Consider the following 23,788-nt stretch of genomic DNA (forward strand, 5'->3'; position numbering starts at 1 on the left):
TCACCTGCATGAGTATGCGAGCGATACACATCGAGGTTATAGAATCTATGGATGCTTCAAGCTTCATAAATGCCCTCAGAAGGTTCTTTGCAGTCAGAGGACCAGTTAAACAAATACGCTCCGATTGTGGTACCAATTTCGTTGGAGCATGTAAGGAATTACAAATAGACAATAAAGACAATAGTATCAAAAGATACTTGCGCGACCAAGAGTGCCGTGGACTTTTAAGAGACATTGTGGTGCATCAAGCTAACCAAGAGCTACGCACCCACCTGGCTTCCCTTACTGGAAAGCCTGGCCAAAGGACTTTGATGCCAGTGGTACCGACCGGTATCACGTTGCTATGGAAATATGGACCTTTGCAGTATATCGTTATGTTGTATGTATTGCACATATGTTCCACATAGCTTGTTATATAGTGGTATCTACAGATACCAGACGGGGAGTGTCCTGGAACTAGATTCCATATTCCTCTGTCTTCCCCTTTAGTTATGGGATTCATTTCTCCCTTCTTTAGTTGCCTGTCAGTTTCCCCTGTCCCAGCAGCAACGCTGTATGTAAAATGCAACATTATTGCAACATGTCGTTTACACAGCCTGTGTTGGTTGCCTGCAGCTCATATTCTCCTAGCTGAGAGTGGGCTATTCCTACCCCCCTGTCCTTGCTGACAGTTAGTATAGTCCCACTTCCTATCTAGTGTGACCCTTACTCCTCATTTCCTTTTGACCCTGGACTCTGAGTGAGTAACTGCCTGCTATCACCCCAGCAAGGCCTTTTTGTTTTACACTGTCTCATTATTGATACACTGCACAGCAGACAGAGAAGCCCTCTCTCCCCACACTCCATCTACAAGCACCTATCTCCCTGTGTTTTCCCTCAATAAAACCAAGAAAGAGAAAAGGACTTGTCTGTGCTTTGGAAGAGGTGAGACACGAGTTAAGCTACCTGGAGTCATTCATACACCATTCGTGACCCTGGCTTCAGGATAGGTATAATGATTACACAGTACATGAATAACAGGGGGTAGGTATAATGATTACACAGTACATGAATAACAGGGGGTAGGGTATAATGATTACACAGTACATGGGTAACAGGGGGTAGGGTATAATGATTACACGGTACATGAATAACAGGGGGTAGGGTATAATGATTACACGGTACATGAATAACGGGGTAGGGTATAATGATTACACAGTACATGAATAACAGGGGGTAGGGTATAATGGTTACACAGTACATGTATAACAGGGGGTAGGTATAATGATTACACAGCACATGAATAACAGGGGGTAGGTATAATGATTACACAGTACATGGGTAACGGGGTAGGGTATAATGATTACACGGTACATGAATAACAGGGGGTAGGGTATAATGGTTACACAGTACATGTATAACAGGGGGTAGGTATAATGATTACACAGCACATGAATAACGGGGTAGGTATAATGATTACACAGTACATGGGTAACAGGGGGTAGGGTATAATGATTACACGGTACATGAATAACAGGGGGTAGGGTATAATGGTTACACAGCACATGAATAACAGGGGGTAGGTATAATGATTACACAGTACATGGGTAACAGGGGGTAGGGTATAATGATTACACGGTACATGAATAACAGGGGGTAGGGTATAATGGTTACACAGTACATGTATAACGGGGGGTAGGGTACAATGATTACACGGTACATGAATAACGGGGGGTAGGGTACAATGATTACACGGTACATGAATAACGGGGGGTAGGGTACAATGATTACACGGTACATGAATAACGGGGGGTAGGGTACAATGATTACACGGTACATGAATAACGGGGGGTAGGGTACAATGATTACACGGTACATGAATAACGGGGGGTAGGGTACAATGATTACACGGTACACGAATAACGGCGGGTAGGGTACAATGATTACACGGTACATGAATAACGGGGGGTAGGGTATAATGATTACACGGTACATGAATAACGGGGGGTAGGGTACAATGATTACACGGTACATGAATAACGGGGGGTAGGGTACAATGATTACACGGTACATGAATAACGGGGGGTAGGGTACAATGATTACACGGTACATGAATAACGGGGTGTAGGGTACAATGATTACACGGTACTCATGGACTCATTGTAAGGAATCGGGGAGCGCGTCCCCCTTGGCGCACTCACTCCTTACCTGATGTCTCGCACAACCCCGCTCTCTCCTTACAGCGCGCGCACACTCACGCAGGAACTACATAGACATTGCGGAGTCTGGCACCGCCCCCCGGTTACGGCGCGCGGCACGCACACGAGACGTGTGTGCACTGCTCCACAGCTGCTCGCCAACAATCCTCATCACGGCCACCTGTCTCTTACACCACTCCACCTATCCTTGCCTCCGCGGAGGCCGCACCTCTACTCCTCCCCTCATTGGTCATGCTCTCCCATATATGCTCAGCAGGGCCACTCGCACTTTGGCTGAGCATAGTTCCAGTTAGGGCTGTTCTCCCACTTCCGGGTTCCTTGTCCTGCCTTGTTTTGTCTCTAGTTACCTTGCTTTCAGATTGACCTCCTGTGTACCGACCCGGCTATTACTTTGGACTCCGCACTTCTGGCTTACCGACCCTGGCTTACCTCTAACCTTCCACACCTCTCCAATCCTGACCACGGCTTACGGACGTCTACGCTCCTACTGGCTCCAACCCCTCATAGAGAAACGGGAGAACAGCTGTTCACCCACCAGGTGCTCAAGAGGTTAATAGTCACTGGTTTGTGTAGCAATCAATAAGCATGATAGGTCAGGGCAACACTCTCGTGTAATGATGTAAAGTCTCTCCCAGCAATTGGCTCCTTGTAGGGCACAAATAAACATTGAGTTAGAGAGACTCACGGTTAGCAGAGTGGTGAATGCCGAGCCTCATAGATCCTTGTTGCACCGCCAACCCGTCTAGCAACGTGTCCGTCACACAGGGCGGTCACCTAACCGGCGGTGATGACGTCCTCAGGAACAACAAAGCAGCAACCCGGCGTGCGATCCGTTGTAGACAGCAGAGGAACTCCTCCCTCAGGAGGCAAGGAACAGCGCACAGCCGTGGGACAAACGAGGAGAAAGCTTCAGATGGTGACTAAAAAAAGTTTATTTGGTGCAGAGTATACAGCTGAAGGATCCTCTGACGCGTTTGTCAAAGGCCTGAGGGCTGAAACGCGTCAGAGAATCCGTCAGCTGTATACTCTGCACCAAATAAACTTTTTTTAGTCACCATCTGAAGCTTTCTCCTCGTTTGTCCCACGGCTGTGCGCTGTTCCTTGCCTCCTGAGGAAGGAGTTCCTCTGGCTCCAACCCCTGACCCCGGCTATCGGACACAGACCATTCTACCGGCTCCTACCTCTGACCTCGGCAAGTATCAAGACCACTCTAATATCTCCAATCCTGACCCGGCTGCCTGACCATCCACTCTGCAGACGTGCCCCCGTGGCTGTGGGTGGTGTTTATACCCATTCCCACCTCAGTACCGGGTCCCGCCTTGTTTGTGGTGAGCACAACGTTACACTCATGCTGTGAGCAGACACAAATTGCCACCTAGTGCCATCCTTGTTAGTTTGCGAGCTGCATAGTAGATGAGGTTGAAAAAAGACACATGTCCATCGAGTTCAACCTATTTTACATTTAGATGACAGATACTCATCCTATATTTGTATTTACAATGTTTTTATCCAGAGGAAGGCAAACAAAAAACCCCAGTGATACATCATCCAATGCTTATGTAACAGTGTTTCCCCCACCCCGTGGGAGATTTGGCCATTACTGTATGTGTGGTGCATAATACCTGCTGGTAACAGGAGGGCTGAGTCGTCCACCAATGGTAGTGGGGACACAGGATCAGGTTTCTGGGGTACATTACCTACATGGTTCTCTAGCAGTGCAGCGCCTCCATCTGCTGTAGGCTCCAGATAGGAGATAAGATGATCTCCCACAGTAGAACTATCACCTTCCCCCCCCCCGGTAAGATCACACACTAGGTGGAGGTATGTCAAACAGGAATGGTTTATTCTCTTGGTCTGTGCAGTACAGGAACAAGGCATGTCTCTGCCCACTGCAGTCTCTGGGTCAACTTTAGGATGGTCCCTGGACTACCACTACAGGTCAGGGCCTCTGCAGCTGTCCTGGCTCTTCTCTGGCCCTCTAGCAGGACCAGAGATATAGGGTATCACTCATTCTCCCCCCCAAGGGGAAGAGGAACAGGGTATGTCAATCGCTAGGCAATCCTGCATGATCCCTGCCTCCCTCAAGTGGGGAGAGGCACTACTACATTTAGGGCAGCACTGCCCCTAAGTACAGCCAGGAGGATGGCACCAGGTCTGTCCCATGATTGTTCATGCTTAAGCCTGGTGTCACCGCCTCCCACTGTCATTCCAGTACAGCACCAAGGAGGGGGAAAACCCCATGTTGACTACTGGCAGCCTTATTCTACCAGGGCTTACTGCCAGGAGTAGGGCAGGTTAGTAGCCAAAGGTGGCATGGCTACACTTACAAAAACAGAAAGGCCCAGCGCAACATACAAAGTTACACAACATATAGTACAATCCAATGCTGTGCCCCCCCCCCCCCCTTTCTGCTCTGAAAGCACAACCGCAGACCACAGGTCGCGGCTGAAACGAGTGCACACGCCGCCGGGCGCTCCGGCGCGAATGCAGCCGTAACCACTGGGGCCTTATCTACTTTTAGCAAATATTAATCCGTTTTGGTTAATTTGGATATTAAAATATTTATTTATATCGTCTGTCAGTCAAGTGTTTACTCAACTTCTCTCCCACCCGGCTCCCTCTGCAGCCGATAGAGATAAGGTGGGAGAAGAGAGGGCGGTCTCTGTGCCAACTCCTGCTCAGCACACAGTGATTCCCACAGAAGGAGGTAACGGGGGACATCGAACCCTCCAATAAAATGTCAACTATATTCACAAATACTTCTACAGTAGGTGTCTGATTTAAACTGTGCCAGTCCCAGATGTAACTGTGTAAGCATGTCACTAGCATGTGTAAGCATGTCACTAGCATATGTAAGCATGTCACAAGCATGTGTAAGCATGTCACTAGCATGTGTAAGCATGTCACTAGCATGTGTAAGCATGTCACAAGCATGTGTAAGCATGTCACTAGCATGTGTAAGCATGTCACAAGCATGTCACTAGCATGTGTAAGCATGTCACAAGCATGTGTAAGCATGTCACTAGCATGTGTAAGCATGTCACTAGCATGTGTAAGCATGTCACTAGCATGTGTAAGCATGTCACAAGCATGTGTATGCATGTCACTAGCATGTGTAAGCATGTCACAAGCATGTGTATGCATGTCACTAGCATGTGTAAGCATGTCACAAGCATGTGTAAGCATGTCACTAGCATGTGTAAGCATGTCACAAGCATGTGTAAGCATGTCACTAGCATGTGTAAGCATGTCACTAGCATGTGTAAGCATGTCACTAGCATGTGTAAGCATGTCACTAGCATGTGTAAGCATGTCACAAGCATGTGTAAGCATGTCACTAGCATGTGTAAGCATGTCACAAGCATATGTAAGCATGTCACAAGCATGTGTAAGCATGTCACTAGCATATGTAAGCATGTCACAAGCATGTGTAAGCATGTGACTAGCATGTGTAAGCATGTGACAAGCATGTGTAAGCATGTGACAAGCATGTGTAAGCATGTGACAAGCATGTGTAAGCATGCGACAAGCATGTGTAAGTATGTGACAAGCATGTGTAAGCATGTCACAAGCATGTGTAAGCATGTCACAAGCATGTGTAAGCATGTCACTAGCATGTGTAAGCATGTCACTAGCATGTGTACGCATGTCACTAGCATGTGTAAGCATGTCACTAGCATGTCACTAGCATGTGTAAGCATGTCACTAGCATATGTAAGCATGTCACTAGATACCACATACATATACATCAGATACCGGGCATATTTGCAGGCGACATCCTTTATTAAGTATTATTTTGACCTTTTATTTTGTACTTTATTACGTTATTGAATCGAATACTTGTATTAATATATATGTGCAATACTTCTGCGTGCAGTGTTTGTGCCGTGCATGTGTAGCATTGCAGACACAAAAGTATGTCTTGTTTTAAATGACTTAAGTATATAATCTGTTTCTCTTTATATAATGAATGGTGGTGCGACGTGATACTCTGATTGTTCTACCCTTCCTCCCCACCGCCTGTGTTCCCAGCTCTGCTTCTTCATCCTGGGAACCTTGCTGTCTGGCAGTGAGTGCTTCCTGCCACTAAGGTACCGAAAGGACCTGAGAGCAGCCCGTACAGGGCCCAGATCAAAGTGCTGGGTTGTTGAGCTGGGGAGCAGAGGATTATCAGGCCCTACCTGCAGACCTGGGAATCAGGTGGTGTTGGAGATGTGGAGGTGGACACTGCATTAGTAGCGTGGGACAGTTGTTCACATTCCTATACACTTACTTCTGCAGTTCGCAATCCCAGACCAGCGCCGGGCTGGCAGGCACTGCACTGAGGTTTGTCCTATGAGTCGGAAGCCCTGGTCACACGACAGGCGACATCGGGTCCCAAGAGTGCTGCGGTAGTTCCCTCCACGGGGTGAATAGCAAGTGGCATCTCCATCCTGGATGTGTAGGTCGTAACACCAGCGTGGAGCTGGGGAACAAGCAAGCATGGGGAATGGTTATAACGGTAGCCCCAGTCCCTTCACCTCCTTCTTGATGCTAGAGGCGCCTGAAATTAAATCCCATCCCTCTGGATGGGAAAAAAATCAAGAGACTGAGCCCCAGTGCGACATATACATGGGTGTCATCACAGTGAAAGCATTCAGAGAGCAATGTGTAGAGGGGATTCAAGGGGTTCAGAATCCATTTTGTCTGTTAGGATCCATTTTGACTTGGCAGATGTATCAAACTCTGTTTTGTAAGGAAATGGCTAAATCTGCTGACTTCTAGAAAAGTTATCAAGTGAATTGTTTATAGGACACAGCATGGTACACAAAACACACCAAAGCTAAGGCTCTGAGCCCAGACTTTTGTTAGATAACCGATGAAGGACAATATGCTGTTCTGCTAATATTGTAATAATGTTCTGTATATTATCGTTCCTTCTTATTGCCTCATACTAATAAAGCCAAGCATCGCTTAACTGGTAGATGGCTACATGAATCTGTCAATGCGTCAGAACGATATACGTCGAGCACAAGACAAAGCTTCGTTCTCTGTCCATGGTATGCTTTAGTTTGGTCTGTACCTGTAGATGAAGCTTTATTGTTATTTTGCCTTAAATACATAAATGAACTGTCAAAAGATAGGTCGTCAGATATTTCACTTGGAACTACTAACAGAAAAGGACCCAAAGGAATATACAAGAAAGGCCGTCTGAATAATCTAACCAGGACCATGACACACGTTTCTATTTCGTCACAATGCAAGTTATTTTGTAATTTCAGATCTGTTTAATGATTTTGCAAAGCCTAATTCTGCGTACAGCACATGGATTTATACACAGCATCCTACTTGTGTTAGGAACTGGAGTAGTTAAAAGCTTAAATAAACACTTAACTGATTAAAACAATGATAAGGACTGAGATATAGTATAGGGTTTATAAAATAATAATGTTAATTGCAGGTACCCTCATCTTCAAGTTCAATCCTCTAAGTACAAAGGAGTGAGAGATGTATGATGTTCCTAAAGCTCGGAATATACTACAATCATTTCTATTAGGAACTTCCTTTCATTCACCTGCAATTTCCATGACCAATTCCCGCACTGGATCGCTGCACTACATCAGATTGTAATCAAACATAATATGTATATAGGTATGCATAGCTTTATGTATATAGCGCCCACAGTGTACTTAGCACTTTACAATGAGACAATACAAGGAATTATAATACAATAAATGGAACAAACCAAATCAGACCGTAGGAAATTAAATCCCTGCCCTGAAGAGCTTACAATCTAAGTGATATGCTGGGAAAGTTACAGAGACAGCAGGTGAGGGAGTAAGTGCTGTAGATGGCAGTGCTTGGTCACAATGGTTGGTAGGAGTCACTGTGTGTGTGGGATAAAAGCCAGGAGTCCATGTTATTGGGATGTAAGAGGTGGGTTTTTAGATGTGACTTAATGGTGGGGAGAGAAGGTACTCGGTGTATACGGCGTGTGAGCGAGTCCCACAGGTAAGGGGCAGTGAGGGAAAGGGTTTAAGGCGAGAGAGAGAGCAGTAGAGGTGAAAGGGGTGGAAAGGAGACAGCTATGGGTAGAGCGTTGGAGAGGAGCAGGGACATAATGAGAGATCAGAGCTGACACGTAGGGAGGAGCGGGTGGGTGGAGAGCCGTGAATATGTCATTCCATACAGGGAAAACGTGTGCGCTAAATAACTTTTCTGTTAGGTACACTAAATGCGTCCCTTCATTTTTTGTTTAATTTAGTCTAAAAAATACATTTGTCATGAATATTTCAGATTTCAGAACTGTTTGAAGACTAAATAGAAAATGAAAGTCAGTATTGCGCCTGGACAAAAATCAGATGCATTTCTCAAACTGAAACTAACTCTAAAATCTATTGATAAATAAATAGAGCCAGCGTCAGGCTCAGATACTTATCACTTCTCCCCCACTACTGCTCACTTACCTTCTGCTTTCCTAATACTCTGCTGTTTGACAATACCAGGGGGCGCAAACTTTTTTCCCTGCGCCCCCCTGCCAACGGTTCCTCTCTCCGTGCAACCTCCCCCGCCCCCACCGCCGCTTATGTCGGCATGACGTCACGTTGCCATAGCAACGTGGCATCACATGACGACGCGTCTAAGAAGCCGCCGGAGCCAAGGTAAGTCTGGTTTACAGAGGCCCTGCAGCTCCCCCGGCACTTAATTTAAGTGCCTTCGGGAAGCGCGCGGGGCCTCTGTAACCCCCGCGCCCCCCGCAGTCAGTCTTGCGCCCCCCAGTTTGCGCACCGCTGGACAATACTACAGTACCTCTTCCATTGCCTCTGTAGCGTAATATCAGCATGTCAAAGCATTAATTACGTATTTTAAAAAATCTAAAATCTAAATCAAATCTTTATATAAATCTATATATACTGGAGTCAGAATTGTACGACACTGCTTAACGTGGAGGGGGAGGGAGGGGGAGGGAGGAAGGGGGAGGGAGGAAGGGGGGGGAGGTGGAGAGAGGGAGTGGGGAGAAAGGGAGAGGGAGGAGGGGGAGAGCGAGGGAGGGGGAGAGGGACAGTGGTGAGAGGGACAGTGGGTGAGAGGGAGAAGGGAGAAAGGGAGAGCGGGGGAGGGGGAGAACGAGGGTGAGTGAGTTAGGGAGAAAGGTTGGGGGAGGGAGAGGGCGGGAAGGGGAGAACGAGGGAGGGAGAGAGAGGGAGGGGTAGAGAGGGAAGAGGAGAGAGAGTGGGAGAGGGAGGAGAGAGGGAGGGGGAGAGGGAGGGAGGAGGAGAGAGAGGGGGAAAGGTTGGGGGACGGAGGAAAGGGGAGAACGAGGGAGGGAGGGAGAGAGAGGGAGGGAGAGAGAGGGAGTGAGAGGGGGGAGAGAGAGGGAAGGGGAGAGAGAGTGGGAGAGGGAAGGGGAGAGAGAGGGAGAGGGAGGAGGAGAGAGAGGGAGAAACATGCCAATTATAAAAAAGAGGGAACTAGTGTGGTAGATATAAGTTAGTTAATAAGTTACTATGTAAGGTGTAAATTAGTACAGTCTGGTAATCTAGCCACAAAGCCAATAAGCATAAATGAGTCATTAAGAAAGGCAGCACAATATAATGTATTGAATGATATAAGGAGGTATGACGCGATACTGACTCTGCCACGCACCAGTTTATACATTATGTGTGTGTACAGCACACGGGATTTTATCTATCAATGCTGCTATTTACTTATTACTGGAACATCGTGTTCATAATCACTCGGCATTGTATTCTCCTTACTGGGTCTCTTAGCCACATATACACGTTGATCATACCGATTGCGGATACCTTCAGTGCCGGGGAGGCCAACTCCAGCCCTCAAAAGCTACCAACAGCTCAGATTTTCAGGATATCCCCGCTTCAGCACAGGGGGCTCAATCAGTGGCTCAGTGAAAGTGACAGAGCAACCTGTGCTGAAGCAGGGATATCCTGGAAACCTAATCTGTTTGGGGGGCAGGGGTTCTTGAAGTTATGTACGTCTGAGATAAGATGCATTGTAAGTAACCCCAACCCTCTCTAATAGTGCGTCTGAGATCAGATACATTGTAAGGAACCCCAACCCTCTCTAATAGTGCATCTGAGATCAGATGCATTGTAAGGAACCCCAACCCTCTCTAATTGCGCGTCTGAGATCTGATGCATTATAAGGAACCCCAACCCTCTCTAATAGCGCGTCTGAGATCAGATGCATTGTAAGGAACCCCAACCCTCTCTAATAGCGCGTCTGAGATCAGATGCATTGTAAGGAACCCCAACCCTCTCTAATAGCGCGTCTGAGATCAGATGCATTATAAGGAACCCCAACCCTCTCTAATAGCGCGTCTGAGATCAGATGCATGATAAATTATTCTGTATTTGGTACAATTTTCATATGACCTGAAAATTGCAGGGAACCTGTTAGGGATGCCTGGGTAACCCAACGGTTGCTAGGAACCCCGGTTGAAAAACGCTGACTAAGTATTATGGTACTGTATTTTTAAAGTCACAGCCCCTCCAGCAGCAGATCATTTCTAACAGAATGAATGCCAGATGCCTTTGTTGTCCTGGATACTTTGTGTTTCACCAAACACACGCTCATTAACTGAAACTCATAAACACATGGCGTGGAAAGGCTGCACTGGAAGACTTTGGTAAACAAGAAGCACATCCTACAATCCCTGCTTCTGTATATTTCAATGCATTAACCCTATCTGCTCTCACATTACCGTATGGCCAATCTCATGCATTATCCAGGGGTCCCGCTGAGCCCTGTAAAAGTGGCTAAAACTCCGTTCCCCTGTGTGACCCGCAAACAAACATTGTACTTTATTACTGACTTTCAGTTACTGCAAAGGCCTGAATGAAAGTGGTGGTCAAAGAGTGGCGCACTGTGAGTGCTCATTTGCATGTCATTACCCAGAATCCCTGGCTGCAGTGGAAGCATTGCCATGCTAAGAGATAATGGGGAAAGGCTGGATGCAGACTGTCTGAGTCATGTGACTGTGCTCACACGTGGGGTTTTTTATTTGCTGATCACAGCTGTAATTACAGGGGGGTGGGGCACAGCACTTTGTTTTATTTCGGATTGTTTTGTAAAGTAAATAGGATTTATATATCAATGTTTTAGAAAAATATGTTAGTCTATGGCTTAGATCAGCGGTGTGCAAACTGGGGGGCGCAATACTATCTGCGGGGGGTGCGGGGCTTACAGAGGGCCTCTGCGTTTCCCGAAGGCACTTAAATGAAGTGCCGGGGGGGCGGCGAAGGCCTCTGTAAACCGCACTTACCTTGACTCAGACGGCTTCTGGAGACGCGTCGCCATGGCAACGTGACGTCATGACGCCCAGACAACAGAGCCGAGGTAAGAGGGGGTGCGCGCAGAGAGGGGGAACAGCCGGCAGGGGGGGCGCAGGGGGAAAGATTGCGCTCCCTTGGCTTAGACTGTAAACTCTGCGAAGCAGGGACTCCCCGTCACACTGTGTTCCCTTTACGTGAGTAGCACTTACCCTTCATTTGACATTGGGCTGTCTTGTTCGGTCAATGTATTTCTCATATTGTACAGTACTGAATACACTTTCAGCAATGTAGAAGAATTAAAGTGCTAAAGAGCTATTTCTCCATGTTTTAAAGCACTGCGCCCTCATGTGGTAGCTCTGTATTACTACCTTTTATTCCAGTATGATTACCGGATATAATAACGGGGTTTCTGATCATAGTGCTTTCGTTTAAAGGTTGATTAAGGGCCCCTTACATTTCCCTGCCATAAAATTCAGGTTGATCCAGTCCTGTTTTTCTAATTTCCCAGAAAATAATGGAGGCTGTAAACTTTTTGCTTATGCTATTTAGACTAAAAGGACTAAAATGAGCTTCATGAGATGAAAACACATTGGGCCATATTTACTAAGCATGGCTATCCCATAAGACACCGATAGGATGCCAGAAGACTTAAGGTATGAGCCTTAAGGTATCTTCCGGTGCCAAAGTGTGTCTTAGAATAGCTCAGCTTCATAAATATGGGCCATGGTCACTTCCACAAATATTCACATCCCTGTCCCAAAGAAACACAAAGTCTTACCCCGATAATCCAGCAAAGGAGGACGGGCTTCAGCATAAACCTCATTGTTGTAGCTCTCATCAGCAGGGTATCCCGAACCTAACCGCAATACAGAATAAAACGAGACGTGTAATGGACATTCGGGCGGTTAGTCACATCACCTGGATTGCAGGGTCCTTGGACCTGGTTACACACGTTTCCTTACTGTGGGCCACTGTAATGTTAATAATAGTGCGGACGACCCTTACAGTTTTTGTAGAGGGGAAAAAATGGTGGCAGAGCAGAGCCAAGAAAAGTGACGTTTTATCTACACTACAATAAATAGCTCAGCTTTAAATAATGAAATGTACTAGATATATTATTGGCAGTATCAACAGTTAGTATTCTAACCCCACTCCTAATAATCCTAAAGTATACCCCCCCCCCGCCTCAACAGGTCAGGATTTCAGGATATCCCAGCTTCAGCACAAGTGGCTCAATCAGTCCTTGCTTCAGCACAGGTGGCTCAATTAGAGGCTCAGTCTTTGACTGAGCCACTGATTGATTGAGCCACCTGTGCTGCAGCAGGGATATCCTAAAAACCTGAGCTGTTGGTGGCCCTTGAGGACTGGAGCTGGCCTCCCCTGGGTTAAAAGAATAGGCAGTGGTGCTAAACATACAATAATGCAGACACTGAAGCGTTTACAATGTAATGTTGGTACATAAATCAGATAAATGAGCAGTCACACCTAGGACCCCCGTGTATTAATACAAGTGACATGTTTAAGGGCTTAAATCTACGTGATTGCTGTAACCAGGGCCGGTTTGATGGCGGTGCCATCGGTGCATCTGCACCGGCCACGCGCTTACCGAGGTTCCACGCTCTCGCCGGGGACCCCACCTGAGTAGCGGGCAGAGATCCCACACACACTGCACCAGGCCACCCCATTTACCAAGCCATTCCGAGCGGAAAGTATTATTATATTATTAAGTTAGTGTGTAAGCACGGGGAGCTGGGATTGAGTAGGGGTTGGGTTTCCTCTGCCTGCTCCCTTTTATCTGATGTCGCTTTGCGTTTACCAAGAGTTTGCACAGGCAGAGCCCCCTTTCCCCGGAAGGGTGGAATAAGTGTTGAGAAAACTCTTGATTGACAAACATTCCCTAATTCAGAGCCCCCCAAAAAACTAGATATATACTTAATTGCTAAAAAAAACAACAATACATTTGTCAAAGCAATAATAACTATTTCATAAGTGATTCTCTCCCAGCGGGACTCAAAGGTCTTCCCCATGACAATATAACCAGGGTCGCCAGGTGTCCAGTATTGAACTGGGCTGTCCTGTGTTTTAAGAGGTAATATTGTAATGTATGTTTTCGGTCTTACCTCTCTGGACATAGTGACCTGATCGGCTTGGGGGGGGGAGGGGGAGGGGTGCAGGATTTCCCAGGACAGGGAGAAATTGCCTAGCAAGAGGTTGCTAGCGGGCAGAGCATTTTCCTCCATCCTGATAGGCTGCTGCTGGGTAATGCAGCCAATCAGCAGGAGGTGTCAGGACCCTGGGGGTGGGGCAAGGGAGAGGAGGAAACAGCACGGAGGGGAGAGCGGAGAGGTGTGTGTCTTGAGCATGTCGCACCTTTCACCATTGTGTTTAGTATTTTTGGAGAAGCCGCCTGGCGACCCTAAATATATCGTGCCATACGTAGCACTGTACATAGAATATAATAGGCACAGGCTGTCCCAAAAATCTGACAGTCCATGTTTCGGGTGCCTGAGGCACAGGAAGATAAAGGGAGCCACGTCTGAGCCACTCCTATAGTTACGTCATTACATTATTTACAGAATATGTTTGTGGACCCGGATTACACCGTTAAATCACCTGGCTCGGCCCTTTCCAGCCCAGATGAGATGATAGCCCTGCACAGGGACACACATATATGTTCATTCCCCGCTGTTTCAGTCTCTTTGCCAAGACCTGAACACATTTGGAAACGATTACAAGTGGAATGGGAATTTTTGACTTACAGTCCATCCTTTCCCCTCCTGGTTTTGTGCGACTGCTCGTCGTAACCACACTGAATGTGTCTGGACCTTCTCCAACCTCGCAAGCTTTCAGCCCTTTCAGTGTCCTGTAATACGGCAGGCAGAGGCTGATACTGTGAGTGCTCATTTACATGTTTTTACCCAGAATCCCTTGCTGCAGTGGCAGTATCGTATGCTAAGAGATAATGGGGAAAGGCAGGGTCTCAGAGCTGTATGAGACATGTGAATTTATTTTCATTTAGTCTTCAAAAAAGAAGTGAACAAGAAATGCAAAGGAAAAAATGGGTGCGCCAATCAGCCAGCTCCGATGTCAAACGGGTGAGGGGAGGATATCAAACAAAGCCCCCAACGAGATGTGAAATGAATGCACGCACAAAATTGTGCGCTAAGGAATAGACAACACTAATAGGACTAGCAGCACAATGATGATGTGCTACATACAATGGATGTAATACCTCCAGGGGTGAAACGTGAAGTGAAAACCTCACCTAACGGGACAGTAATGTGAATGTGTGTACATTGCACAACCAACAAAGATAACACCTTAATAGCAGTGATATCATTATTAAAACAACTATGTAGTCTGTGACATGAAGCACTGAGGAGGAGCTACATGTGGGGCTCACAGCAGCACTTAGTGCACTGGTAAACAGCTCCCAGAGTGACGGGGGGGGGGGGGGGGGGTGTCTAGGTCCTGCCCTCACCGGGGCTAAGACCTGGGACCCTCCCCTGGTAACAAAAAGGGGCTGCAGTCCAAATTCAGTGTGTTCAACCCTCTTCCCCCAGTGAGAGAGGTGTGTTCTCCCCTCAGGGGGAGAGGAGTGTGTTCTCTCCTCAGGGGGAGAGGAGTGTGTTCTCCCCTCAGGGGGAGAGGAGTGTGTTCTCCCCTCAGGGGGAGAGGAGTGTGTTCTCCCCTCAGGGGGAGAGGAGTGTGTTCTCCCCTCAGGGGGAGAGGAGTGTGTTCTCCCCTCAGGGGGAGTGGGATGTATGCTGTGCTGGACCAAAGACTCCTGCAGGGGAGTGGAAGCCACTACCCCATACTCCACCAGGGAGTGTGGGAGATAAGGAGAGACTCCTGGGACACAGAGAAGAGGTTGCTGTGTGTGTCAGTGTGCTGTGATGGTTGCTGTGTGTGTCAGTGTGCTGTGATGGATGCTGTGTGTGTCCGTGTGCTGTGATGGATGCTGTGTGTGTCAGTGTGCTGTGATGGTTGCTGTGTGTGTCAGTGTGCTGTGATGGTTGCTGTGTGTGTCAGTGTGCTGTGATGGATGCTGTGTATGTCAGTGTGCTGTGATGGATGCTGTGTGTGTCAGTGTGCTGTGATGGTTGCTGTGTGTGTCAGTGTGCTGTGATGGATGCTGTGTGTGTCAGTGTGCTGTGATGGTTGCTGTGTGTGTCAGTGTGCTGTGATGGTTGCTGTGTGTGTCAGTGTGCTGTGATGGTTGCTGTGTGTGTCAGTGTGCTGTGATGGTTGCTGTGTGTGTCAGTGTGCTGTGATGGTTGCTGTGTGTGTCAGTGTGCTGTGATGGATGCTGTGTGTGTCAGTGTGCTGTGATGGATGCTGTGTGTGTCAGTGTGCTGTGATGGTTGCTGTGTGTGTCAGTGTGCTGTGATGGTTGCTGTGTGTGTCAGTGTGCTGTGATGGATGCTGTGTATGTCAGTGTGCTGTGATGGATGCTGTGTATGTCAGTGTGCTGTGATGGATGCTGTGTGTGTCAGTGTGCTGTGATGGTTGCTGTGTGTGTCAGTGTGCTGTGATGGATGCTGTGTGTGTCAGTGTGCTGTGATGTTTGCTGTGTGTGTCAGTGTGCTGTGATGGTTGCTGTGTATGTCAGTGTGCTGTGATGTTTGCTGTGTGTGTCAGTGTGCTGTGATGGATGCTGTGTGTGTCAGTGTGCTGTGATGGTTGCTGTGTGTGTCAGTGTGCTGTGATGTTTGCTGTGTGTGTCAGTGTGCTGTGATGGTTGCTGTGTGTGTCAGTGTGCTGTGATGGTTGCTGTGTGTGTCAGTGTGCTGTGATGGTTGCTGTGTGTGTCAGTGTGCTGTGATGGTTGCTGTGTGTGTCAGTGTGCTGTGATGGTTGCTGTGTGTGTCAGTGTGCTGTGATGGTTGCTGTGTGTGTCAGTGTGCTGTGATGGTTGCTGTGTGTGTCAGTGTGCTGTGATGTTTGCTGTGTGTGTCAGTGTGCTGTGATGGTTGCTGTGTATGTCAGTGTGCTGTGATGGTTGCTGTGTGTGTCAGTGTGCTGTGATGTTTGCTGTGTGTGTCAGTGTGCTGTGATGGTTGCTGTGTGTGTCAGTGTGCTGTGATGTTTGCTGTGTGTGTCAGTGTGCTGTGATGTTTGCTGTGTGTGTCAGTGTGCTGTGATGGATGCTGTGTGTGTCAGTGTGCTGTGATGGTTGCTGTGTGTGTCAGTGTGCTGTGATGGTTGCTGTGTGTGTCAGTGTGCTGTGATGGATGCTGTGTGTGTCAGTGTGCTGTGATGGATGCTGTGTGTGTCAGTGTGCTGTGATGGATGCTGTGTGTGTCAGTGTGCTGTGATGGTTGCTGTGTGTGTCAGTGTGCTGTGATGTTTGCTGTGTGTGTCAGTGTGCTGTGATGGTTGCTGTGTGTGTCAGTGTGCTGTGATGGTTGCTGTGTGTGTCAGTGTGCTGTGATGGTTGCTGTGTGTGTCAGTGTGCTGTGATGGTTGCTGTGTGTGTCAGTGTGCTGTGATGGTTGCTGTGTGTGTCAGTGTGCTGTGATGGTTGCTGTGTGTGTCAGTGTGCTGTGATGTTTGCTGTGTGTGTCAGTGTGCTGTGATGGTTGCTGTGTGTGTCAGTGTGCTGTGATGGTTGCTGTGTGTGTCAGTGTGCTGTGATGGTTGCTGTGTGTGTCAGTGTGCTGTGATGTTTGCTGTGTATGTCAGTGTGCTTTGATGGTTGCTGTGTATGTCAGTGTGCTGTGATGGTTGCTGTGTGTGTCAGTGTGCTGTGATGGATGCTGTGTGTGTCAGTGTGCTGTGATGGATGCTGTGTGTGTCAGTGTGCTGTGATGTTTGCTGTGTGTGTCAGTGTACTGTGATGTTTGCTGTGTGTGTCAGTGTGCTGTGATGGTTGCTGTGTGTGTCAGTGTGCTGTGATGTTTGCTGTGTATGTCAGTGTGCTTTGATGGTTGCTGTGTATGTCAGTGTGCTGTGATGGTTGCTGTGTATGTCAGTGTGCTGTGATGGATGCTGTGTGTGTCAGTGTGCTGTGATGGATGCTGTGTGTGTCAGTGTGCTGTGATGTTTGCTGTGTGTGTCAGTGTGCTGTGATGTTTGCTGTGTGTGTCAGTGTGCTGTGATGGTTGCTGTGTGTGTCAGTGTGCTGTGATGGTTGCTGTGTGTGTCAGTGTGCTGTGATGGTTGCTGTGTGTGTCAGTGTGCTGTGATGGATGCTGTGTGTGTCAGTGTGCTGTGATGGATGCTGTGTGTGTCAGTGTGCTGTGATGGATGCTGTGTGTGGCAGTGTGCTGTGATGGATGCTCTGTGTGTCAGTGTGCTGTGATGGCTGCTGTGTGTGTCAGTGTGCTGTGATGGTTTCTGTGTGTGTCAGTGTGCTGTGATGGATGCTGTGTGTGTCAGTGTGCTGTGATGGTTGCTGTGTGTGTCAGTGTGCTGTGATGGTTGCTGTGTGTGTCAGTGTGCTGTGATGGTTTCTGTGTGTGTCAGTGTGCTGTGATGGATGCTGTGTGTGTCAGTGTGCTGTGATGGATGCTGTGTGTGTCAGTGTGCTGTGATGGTTGCTGTGTGTGTCAGTGTGCTGTGATGTGTGCTGTGATGGTTTCTGTGTGTGTCAGTGTGCTGTGATGGATGCTGTGTGTGTCAGTGTGCTGTGATGGATGCTGTGTGTGTCAGTGTGCTGTGATGGTTGCTGTGTGTGTCAGTGTGCTGTGATGGATGCTGTGTGTGTCAGTGTGCTGTGATGTTTGCTGTGTGTGTCAGTGTGCTGTGATGGTTGCTGTGTGTGTCAGTGTGCTGTGATGTTTGCTGTGTATGTCAGTGTGCTTTGATGGTTGCTGTGTATGTCAGTGTGCTGTGATGGTTGCTGTGTATGTCAGTGTGCTGTGATGGATGCTGTGTGTGTCAGTGTGCTGTGATGGATGCTGTGTGTGTCAGTGTGCTGTGATGTTTGCTGTGTGTGTCAGTGTGCTGTGATGTTTGCTGTGTGTGTCAGTGTGCTGTGATGGTTGCTGTGTGTGTCAGTGTGCTGTGATGGTTGCTGTGTGTGTCAGTGTGCTGTGATGGTTGCTGTGTGTGTCAGTGTGCTGTGATGGATGCTGTGTGTGTCAGTGTGCTGTGATGGATGCTGTGTGTGTCAGTGTGCTGTGATGGATGCTGTGTGTGGCAGTGTGCTGTGATGGATGCTCTGTGTGTCAGTGTGCTGTGATGGCTGCTGTGTGTGTCAGTGTGCTGTGATGGTTTCTGTGTGTGTCAGTGTGCTGTGATGGATGCTGTGTGTGTCAGTGTGCTGTGATGGTTGCTGTGTGTGTCAGTGTGCTGTGATGGTTGCTGTGTGTGTCAGTGTGCTGTGATGGTTTCTGTGTGTGTCAGTGTGCTGTGATGGATGCTGTGTGTGTCAGTGTGCTGTGATGGATGCTGTGTGTGTCAGTGTGCTGTGATGGTTGCTGTGTGTGTCAGTGTGCTGTGATGTGTGCTGTGATGGTTTCTGTGTGTGTCAGTGTGCTGTGATGGATGCTGTGTGTGTCAGTGTGCTGTGATGGATGCTGTGTGTGTCAGTGTGCTGTGATGGTTGCTGTGTGTGTCAGTGTGCTGTGATGGATGCTGTGTGTGTCAGTGTGCTGTGATGGTTGCTGTGTATGTCAGTGTGCTGTGATGGTTGCTGTGTGTGTCAGTGTGCTGTGATGGATGCTGTGTGTGTCAGTGTGCTGTGATGTTTGCTGTGTGTGTCAGTGTGCTGTGATGGATGCTGTGTGTGGCAGTGTGCTGTGATGGATGCTGTGTGTGTCAGTGTGCTGTGATGGATGCTGTGTGTGTCAGTGTGCTGTGATGGATGCTGTGTGTGTCAGTGTGCTGTGATGGATGCTGTGTGTGTCAGTGTGCTGTGATGGATGCTGTGTGTGTCAGTGTGCTGTGATGGTTGCTGTGTGTGTCAGTGTGCTGTGATGGTTTCTGTGTGTGTCAGTGTGCTGTGATGTTTGCTGTGTGTGTCAGTGTGCTGTGATGGTTGCTGTGTGTGTCAGTGTGCTGTGATGGTTGCTGTGTGTGTCAGTGTGCTGTGATGGTTGCTGTGTATGTCAGTGTGCTGTGATGGTTGCTGTGTGTTTCAGTGTGCTGTGATGGATGCTGTGTGTGTCAGTGTGCTGTGATGTTTGCTGTGTGTGTCAGTGTGCTGTGATGGATGCTGTGTGTGGCAGTGTGCTGTGATGGATGCTGTGTGTGTCAGTGTGCTGTGATGGATGCTGTGTGTGTCAGTGTGCTGTGATGGATGCTGTGTGTGTCAGTGTGCTGTGATGGATGCTGTGTGTGTCAGTGTGCTGTGATGGATGCTGTGTGTGTCAGTGTGCTGTGATGGTTGCTGTGTGTGTCAGTGTGCTGTGATGGTTTCTGTGTGTGTCAGTGTGCTGTGATGTTTGCTGTGTGTGTCAGTGTGCTATGATGGTTGCTGTGTGTGTCAGTGTGCTGTGATGGTTGCTGTGTGTGTCAGTGTGCTGTAATGGTTGCTGTGTGTGTCAGTGTGCTGTGATGGTTGCTGTGTGTGTCAGTGTGCTGTGATGGTTGCTGTGTGTGTCAGTGTGCTGTGATGGTTGCTGTGTGTGTCAGTGTGCTGTGATGGTTGCTGTGTGTGTCAGTGTGCTGTGATGGTTTCTGTGTGTGTCAGTGTGCTGTGATGGTTGCTGTGTGTGTCAGTGTGCTGTGATGGTTGCTGTGTGTGTCAGTGTGCTGTGATGGTTGCTGTGTGTGTCAGTGTGCTGTGATGGTTGCTGTGTGTGTCAGTGTGCTGTGATGGTTGCTGTGTGTGTCAGTGTGCTGTGATGTTTGCTGTGAGAGTTTTCCTGCAGGGACTGCACCTCTCTCTGATAGGCCCTGTTGGAATGGAGGCGCTGCACCGAAGATGAGAGCTACAGATCTGAAAGCCTGTCCTGTCTATCCCCACTGACACCGGCGGACACGCAGAATCCTGTGAGCCTAACCCGGGGGGGGGGGGGGGTACAGTATGTTACGAATTAGCGCAGGGGTGGGCAACTCCAGTCCTCAAGGGCTACCAACAGGGCAAGTTTTCAGGATATCCCTGCTTCAGCACAGGTGGCTCAATTGGCCCTTACTACAGCACCGGTGGCTCAATCAGTCCCTCTTCAGCACATGTGACTCAATCAGAGGCTCAGTCTTCGAGTCTTTGAGCCACCTGTGCTGAAGCTGGGATATCCTGAAAACCAGACCTGGGGGGTCTTGAGGACTGGAGTTGAGAACCCCTGCATTAAAGTATAAGGCTGCGTCCATACAGCCTTCGACCGCGCGGAGGCGTGCGCATGTGCGACGTCACCTGCGTGAAGCGGGTGCGTTTTCAGGCCATGGTAGACGAGCCGTGGGGGAGGCGTGTCTGTGATGTCACGGAGCTGGTTGGCCCTCATTGGGCGAACCGCTCACGTGACCTGCCGTCGCGCCGAGAAATCAGTCTCAACTGATTCCTCACGCAACTCGCGATCAATGCCTTAAGGCAGTGTGATCGCGCCGCGCGGTTTTCGGCAGCATGGACGCCGCCTTAATTGACATGTCGGGGCCATTTTTAATTTTTGACAGTATAGAGGAGAAAATGTATTCAACCCCTTTATTGCCAAAATAATTGACAGTTTACCCCAGTCCTTTCCTAATGTTCCCCAGGACCATCCCCTCCATATAAAGATTATGAAATGATTGGGGAGAGGGCCCAGGATAGTAACTGCAAGGGGATAAATAACACTTCTACCATATTTCTTTACATAAAAGCTGAATTTGTTAATGTAGTTCGATATAAATACACTTTACTATCACATTCCGGCACCGTTTATTTTAACGAAAACCACGAGTGATTGGGGCACTTCTAAAAATGAAATGCTCACCTTAATGTGGCTTTTCGTAATATATTTTTTAACAAAGCAATATATGTATACCTAAAAAAAAAAGACCTTTTAAAGACATTACATGTTAATGGACAATCCCCCTAAAGAAAGATGTTCTTTTGGAAACCCACTGAAACAATATACTATTCTTCTCATTTCCCTATCTAAATACTCTCAGTAGAAGAGTAAGATTTCCTAAAATTGTACTGAAGAAAGTAATACTGCGCGATATCCAATCCAATGACCAAAGTGACAGATTTAGGTGTTGTAAACCCAAAACTTAATGGAAAAGTACAGATTGTTATCAGACTCCATTCATGCCAAAAAGCAATGAGACTGGCTTCAATCAGCATGGTTAACGCGACCGTGCGAGCAACCGCATGCGCGGTGCGATCAAAATGCCATAAGGCAATGATCGCGGGCATAGAGCGCGCATGCGCGAGTGCAATGAGGTGCGCGGCGCTCGAAGAATCGAAACAATTTTATTTTGCCGCGTGCGCCGGACGGGTCACGCTCGCGGTTCAGCCAAAGAGGGCGAAGCGCCGGAACGTTTCCCGGCACGCAATCCAACAGCCAGCTCCAGCAAAAGGCCAACGCGACGCCACGCGCTCCATGCACGCAGCCTAAGGGCTGTTATATACAGGATGCGGCCGCGCGTTCCTATGCGAACGCGCGTGCACGTGCCGCATGCTTTGCGTATATATAGAGCCGGGAGCTGCAGGTAAGTGTATATGTGTGTGTATGTGTGTATATGCGTGTATGTGTGTGTATATGCGTGTATGTGTGTGTATATGCGTGTATGTGTGTGAATGTGCGTGTATGTGTGTGTATGTGCGTGTATGTGTGTGTATGTGCGTGCGTGTGCGTGTATGTGCGTGTATGTGTGTGTATATGCGTGTATGTGTGTGTATGTGCGTGTATGTGTGTGTATGTGCGTGCATGCGTGTGCGTGTATGTGCGTGTATATGCGTGTATGTGTGTGTATATGTTGTGTGAGTGTAAGTGTAAGGGGAGTGTAAGTAAGATTTTTTAAATTAAAAAAAAAGTTAAATTTTTTTTTGTGTGTGTGCATTTATTTACCCCCCCACACACACATCCATACATATACGCATACATGCATACACACCAATACATACATTTGAGCGCAGGCAGCGGCGCGTAAAGATGAATTTCTTCATCTTCGCCGCTGTCTGTCGGCTCCCCTCTCCCTGCCGTGCGCGCGCACATCTATAGAAAGGCTGACTAACGTCAGCCAACTAAAAATCCGCGCGCGCACAGCGCAGCACGCGCCCGGCACTATAGAACGTGCGTAAGATGGACAGAAAATCAATAAGAGTTCACTGAGGATCGGACGATGTTGTGGAGAGTTTAGGAGAACAGCATTGCAAAGCAGCAGGTACTAACTTGTTCTAACAACGATGCATTTTCTGCTGAAGGAAAGCCAGTCACCGAGAGGATGACTTCATGGCCTTCCCTAACACTGGGGTTTAGAAGAATGTAAAAACACATGTAATGCTGCAAAAATGTCTTACTCATAGGCAAGGATGACTACATCACACATACTTTAACCGAGAATATTCCTAAGTAACTCCAAGTCTGCCCGAGAGGCCCCACTGCACAAATCGTCCTTTTCATTATACTGTAATAGGGTGACCATTTTTTCCGCATTAAAAACTGGGCATGCCGGATCGGCTCTTGCTGGCAGCGCATGCACGATCGGTTCTTGCCGGCAGCGCATGCACGATCGGTTCTTGTCGGCAGCACATGCACGATCGGTTCTTGCCGGCAGCGCATGCACGATCGGTTCTTGTCGCCAGCGCATGCACGATCGGTTCTTGCAGGCAGCACATGCACGATCGGTTCTTGTCGGCAGCACATGCACGATCGGTTCTTGCCGGCAGCACATGCACGATCGGTTCTTGTCGGCAGCACATGCACGATCGGTTCTTGTCGCCAGCGCATGCACGATCGGTTCTTGCAGGCAGCACATGCACGATCGGTTCTTGTCGGCAGCACATGCACGATCGGTTCTTGTCGGCAGCACATGCACGATCGGTTCTTGCCGGCAGCGCATGCACGATCGGTTCTTGCCGGCAGCACATGCACGATCGGTTCTTGCCGGCAGCACATGCACGATCGGTTCTTGCCGGCAGCGCATGCACGATCGGTTCTTGCCGGCAGCGCATGCACGATCGGTTCTTGCCGGCAGCGCATGCACGATCGGTTCTTGTCGGCAGCACATGCACGATCGGTTCTTGTCGGCAGCGCATGCACGATCGGTTCTTGCCGGCAGCGCATGCACGATCGGTTCTTGTCGGCAGCACATGCACGATCGGTTCTTGTCGGCAGCGCATGCACGATCGGTTCTTGTCGGCAGCGCATGCACGATCGGTTCTTGTCGGCAGCGCATGCACGATCGGTTCTTGTCGGCAGCGCATGCACGATCGGTTCTTGTCGG

At 48.4% G+C, this 23,788-nt stretch overlaps 1 protein-coding gene across 1 annotated transcript in view; it reads right to left on the reverse strand.

The window, feature by feature from the left end:
• Positions 1-23,788, reverse strand: part of SRPX2 (sushi repeat containing protein X-linked 2) — an 85,118-nt gene that overhangs the window by 28,879 nt on the left and 32,451 nt on the right. Inside the window, exons 3-4 of the mRNA XM_075572795.1 lie at positions 12,252-12,329; positions 6,472-6,663 (exon numbers count right to left, since the gene is read on the reverse strand). Coding sequence (XP_075428910.1) covers positions 6,472-6,663; positions 12,252-12,329 — 270 coding nt within the window. The remainder of the gene's footprint in view (positions 1-6,471; positions 6,664-12,251; positions 12,330-23,788) is intronic.

Source organism: Ascaphus truei, chromosome 16, assembly GCF_040206685.1.
Source record: "Ascaphus truei isolate aAscTru1 chromosome 16, aAscTru1.hap1, whole genome shotgun sequence".
Taxonomy (NCBI): Eukaryota; Metazoa; Chordata; class Amphibia; order Anura; family Ascaphidae; genus Ascaphus; species Ascaphus truei.